General features: G+C 34.1%; 1 protein-coding gene across 1 annotated transcript in view; it reads left to right on the forward strand.

Moving 5' to 3' along the window:
• The window catches only part of LOC118737325 (tachykinin-like peptides receptor 99D), a gene marked incomplete at its 5' end in the record, with an annotated part of 41,183 nt that overhangs the window by 9,607 nt on the left and 27,125 nt on the right, over window positions 1-4,451 (forward strand). Inside the window, 1 exon segment of the mRNA XM_036467762.1 lies at window positions 3,743-3,900. Within this exon segment, the coding sequence (XP_036323655.1) occupies window positions 3,743-3,900 (158 nt within the window).

Genomic DNA, 4,451 nt, shown 5'->3' on the forward strand with positions numbered 1-4,451 from the left:
AAAGAAAAACCAAAAATAAACACCGAAAACCAAATAACGCTGAGTGCAAAAGCAAACACTTTGACATATTGAAGGTAGCGCAATCATAAACAAAGTGATTGGCAGCCGGATTTAGGATTTAAAAGAAACTTGCTCGTTCAAGAAATATGAAAAAAGGAGCAAAAGGCGTCTACCAAAAAAAAAAACGTAGGGTAAATGTGAAAATATCCTCTAAAGCATTTGTTTGCTAGTTTTTTTTTTTGCGGCATCGATTGAGGGGCAGTTGGCTAGAACGCATCAAATCCACATTGATTGTGCAAATCCTTCGAATATTTTTCCACGCGCCTATGCGTTTCTGCGCTCTTCTTCACCCCACATTTTCTGGCATAAACCAATTAAATGTACTACGCTTCTTTTCCTATTGTTATTATTCGTATTTTAAATGATTTATTACTACCGATTCCCCCAGTTTTAATGAATAGGCCTATCGCTACGGTAGCGTTTAAGTTTTCGATTTAACTTTCCTTAGCCGGTGTGGACACCTTTGTACAAATATAAAGAGAAATAAGCTTAAAAACCAAGCAATCTTAACGCAGTGCAATTAGATTAATATTGCGAATTATTGTAACACATCGATATCTAACTTACTGACCTACGGGTACTTCATTATTTGCACTGTTGGCGCTTTCACGCGTAGAAAATGGGATAAACTCAATTCCAACTTTTACAATCCTACTCCATCACATTGCCTGTATGTATTTACTGGGTGTTAGATATTACAAATGCGTTTGCACCTAATTAAGTTTCTATAATGACGTATGTATGTATGTATCTACTTTTGATACGCAAAGTGCTACTCAATCGATTTTGACTAGACCATTAATTGCCATTAAATCACAGTGAAACATTTATTTTTCTACAGTGCACTTTTGTATGTCTGCCCGGTTGTCTGCGCAATATGCAGGCATAGTCCCATGAAATTCGGTATTTGTTTTTCTATTTTTATCTTTATTTTATTTTGCATACAGTTTTCCAGTATCTGCTAAACTTTTCTTTGGGCTATGCGTTGTTATTAAGCAACAAAAAGTAATTTATTCGCCTTGATTTGAGGGAAAGCAGTGTCGGCGGCTAAAATTACTGCGAAAAATTATATTCCAAGAATTTTAAAGCTTTGTGAATATTTAAAGCCGCAATAAAATTGCCAATTCAATTCCATTTACGATTTATTAAAACAATTATTTTTTTTTGTATACTGTATATGTGTTTACGTGATTTATCTGCGGAAAATGTATACCTAGGATGATTAATAAGGCAACAGAGATTATGCTGCTAAAACTTAATTTTATGGATATGAAATATGTCATTAAAACCTAAAAATATGGAATAAAAAATATGCAATTTAGGTCTTGCATTTTATTAGCTTAAATAACTAAGATAGGTTTATCGTAATCCACACAAGTGTTTACATATTAATTCCAATCACATGAAAAGCTACAAATACATACAGTGAACCAAAATAAAACTGGGACGCGACATTTTTTGAAAATAAAATGTGTCTTTTGGGAGGGAGTAGCAACACAAAAATATTTTTAAGGCCCAGTGAAGCACGCCGGGTATTTACTAATAGAATATGAGTTTGCGCCGATCGAGCTAAGAGCAACCGGGTGTGACATCATCAAAGTGACTGAACCAGAGAGTAAAGTATAATTTCAAAGAAGAAGAGAATCAATCGAAGTGGTTGAAATACTTAGTCATGTAAAACTAGATAAAATTGTATCTACTCTTCAGCCTCTTAAATTTGGACGTATATTTGGCACAAGATCATTATTTTGGTTAAATTTGGAACGAAAAATGTATTTTATTTTCAAAGCGAAGTAGATATGGTACCAATGGAAGAGGTAGTCCACCAACTATCAAACGTGTATGCACATAAAAATATATATTTTCTTTTTAGGTAGGTTTATCTACTTTTAGGTACAACTTTTCGGCAAATAGGTATAAAATGAAAATTAGTTTTCATCACTAGTGCGCAAAATACTTTTGTGACGTCAGCGAAGAGGTTAATGCTGATAAATGGGCAAAGAGAGAATTAGCAGACCGCCGAAGGCATCACCATCGTTTCGCTGCACCGTGTATCATAAATGCAAAGCAAAATAATACCGCGTTTTGATTGCCAATGTTACTGACCTTACAATTGCAATTGAAGTTACAATTATTAGAATTCCCTTACTTCTCACAGATCGCCTTTTTAAATTTTAAGTTCTTCAGTTTCCTCTGAGGATTATGCCGAATTTCCACTAGGCATTAAATGGCCGAAAATTGAAATGACAATATTGAGCACCAAAAAATATTCGTGTCATTACGTTAAAAAAATTGTTATTAAATTCAGTTTTACATGGCATTCTTTAAATGCTTCCAATTTTTTATAATTTCAATACTTCGTGGGAATTCGGCATTACCTTCGTAATATCAATAAACAAAACGAAGAACCTGGTTGTAACCACATTTACACAGTGACTCAAACAAGTGAGCACGTGTTGATTTTTTTTTAATATTCGTAATGTTTTTCGTCATTTTTTGGTTATTTTTCTATCAAAATACCAAATTCAAGCTTTAACTGAAACCATATAAACCACAGTTTCAAACTTTATACAAAATTTAGGAAAATTTAACCAATTTTAATTAAAATTTCAACTTTATAGTCTGAATATTTGGAACTTTTTTGGGCATGCAATTTTATAGCTCATGTTGTCATATTTTTATGGAAAAATAGAAAAAAAAAAATTAGCTCGGAAAAAATTATGAATGTTAAGCAAAAAAATCTCACGTAGTCACTTGTTTGGGTCACTGTATGTGGGATGCTCAAGCATGGTACACTACAAAACTAAAAATATTAGGAGGCTTTGAATTACATAAATAAAACGAAAAATTCAACTTAAATCTAAATAGTTTATGTCTCCACTAATTCAGGCTAAACAACGAAAGGTTTGACATATTTCTTATACGCTGAAAGAGAATAAGGATATTATCTGCGAAGGACTTTAGCAACAAGTTTTAAGTAAAAGATGAAAGAGTTGAAGTTGGCCCAAAACATATAAAACGAGCCTCAACCCCTGAAGCCTAAATCGAGACAACAAAAGTCCAAATCATTTTTATGTGCAAATTTCAACTTCATGTATACAAATTTCTACACAGGTTTATATACATACACGTATATTTATTTGCTTCCCCATACCAATAATGCTTATGAATTTTATAAATATTTATGCGTGTAAAGCAGCACATTCCATCCACTTGTTTACATTTACGTTTAAGTCGAGCATGCCGAGAAATGCCGTTGTTTGCACGAAACCATCAAATCCATTAAAATTATATACGCTTGTGTTTCTTTATTTGTTTGCTCAGCTTTCAGCCACGCAATTTCAGGTCCTCATTTCGGTCACCTATAAAGTTATGTGTGGACAGAGTACCCCACAGACGCGTAGCCACCGTGTAACAATTTTTTACGCAATACGATGCTGTAATGTGCTGCTGTCCGCGAATACTCACACACGCCCTGTCACACAATTCAAGCGTATGTATGTAGGTAAACACCACGTATGTGTGCTTAACACTTTCCCACTCGCCTTTCTACAAAATATTTCATTGAATGCGGTTAATTTGTAACGCCAATTACTATTTGCCTTATTGTGTGTGTAACCCTTTTTATTTGCTTTTATTCTTTTCACTCAGCTTCCTCCGTGTTTTTTTTTTCTCTTTACAGCGACGATGACATTTCATTCATTTTACCCTGGTGGCGCCAAGTGCTGTGGTCTATACTATTCGGTGGGATGGTTATTGTGGCGACCGGCGGAAATTTAATTGTCGTTTGGATTGTTATGACAACGAAAAGAATGCGAACCGTTACCAATTACTTCATAGGTGAGTCATATATTGTTGAAGCATAAATTAAAGGGGAAAAAACGAAGACAGACATGTCAGCCATAAATGAAATCTCGTTAAAGCGGCGAGCGTGTGTGCGTCTTGTTTTTTCTTACACTGCAAAATAGTTTAATATGAATATTTTTAAAAAGAGGGTCGTATATGTTCGTGCACATACTTACGAGTCGTCGATGTTTTTGCAAAACCGCCTAAATCGCGTTTGTGTCAAAAATGAGATTTGGTAACCCTGAACTCCAGGCATCGAGATTTATGCATAAGCCACTATATAAATAACTTTTATAACTTGGTAAAATTAATGTTTTCTAATAGAAATATTTGGAAAAAATGTATTTTCATAAACCCATAAATTAAACAAGTAAGAAAGTCTAAGTTCGGGCGGAGCCGAACATTAAATACCCGGCGCAAGTATTAAATATATGTTTTTTCACCTTTCCGAAACCTACCGCTAGATGGTAAGCCGGGGTGTATACATTTTAAGTAACCTAGCGTCCTTAAATTTCGAAATATTGCAGTTTCAAGCATATCTGAAA

Source organism: Rhagoletis pomonella, unplaced genomic scaffold, assembly GCF_013731165.1.
Source record: "Rhagoletis pomonella isolate Grant_MI unplaced genomic scaffold, Rhpom_1.0 Rhpom_scaffold_00004, whole genome shotgun sequence".
Lineage (NCBI taxonomy): Eukaryota > Metazoa > Arthropoda > Insecta > Diptera > Tephritidae > Rhagoletis > Rhagoletis pomonella.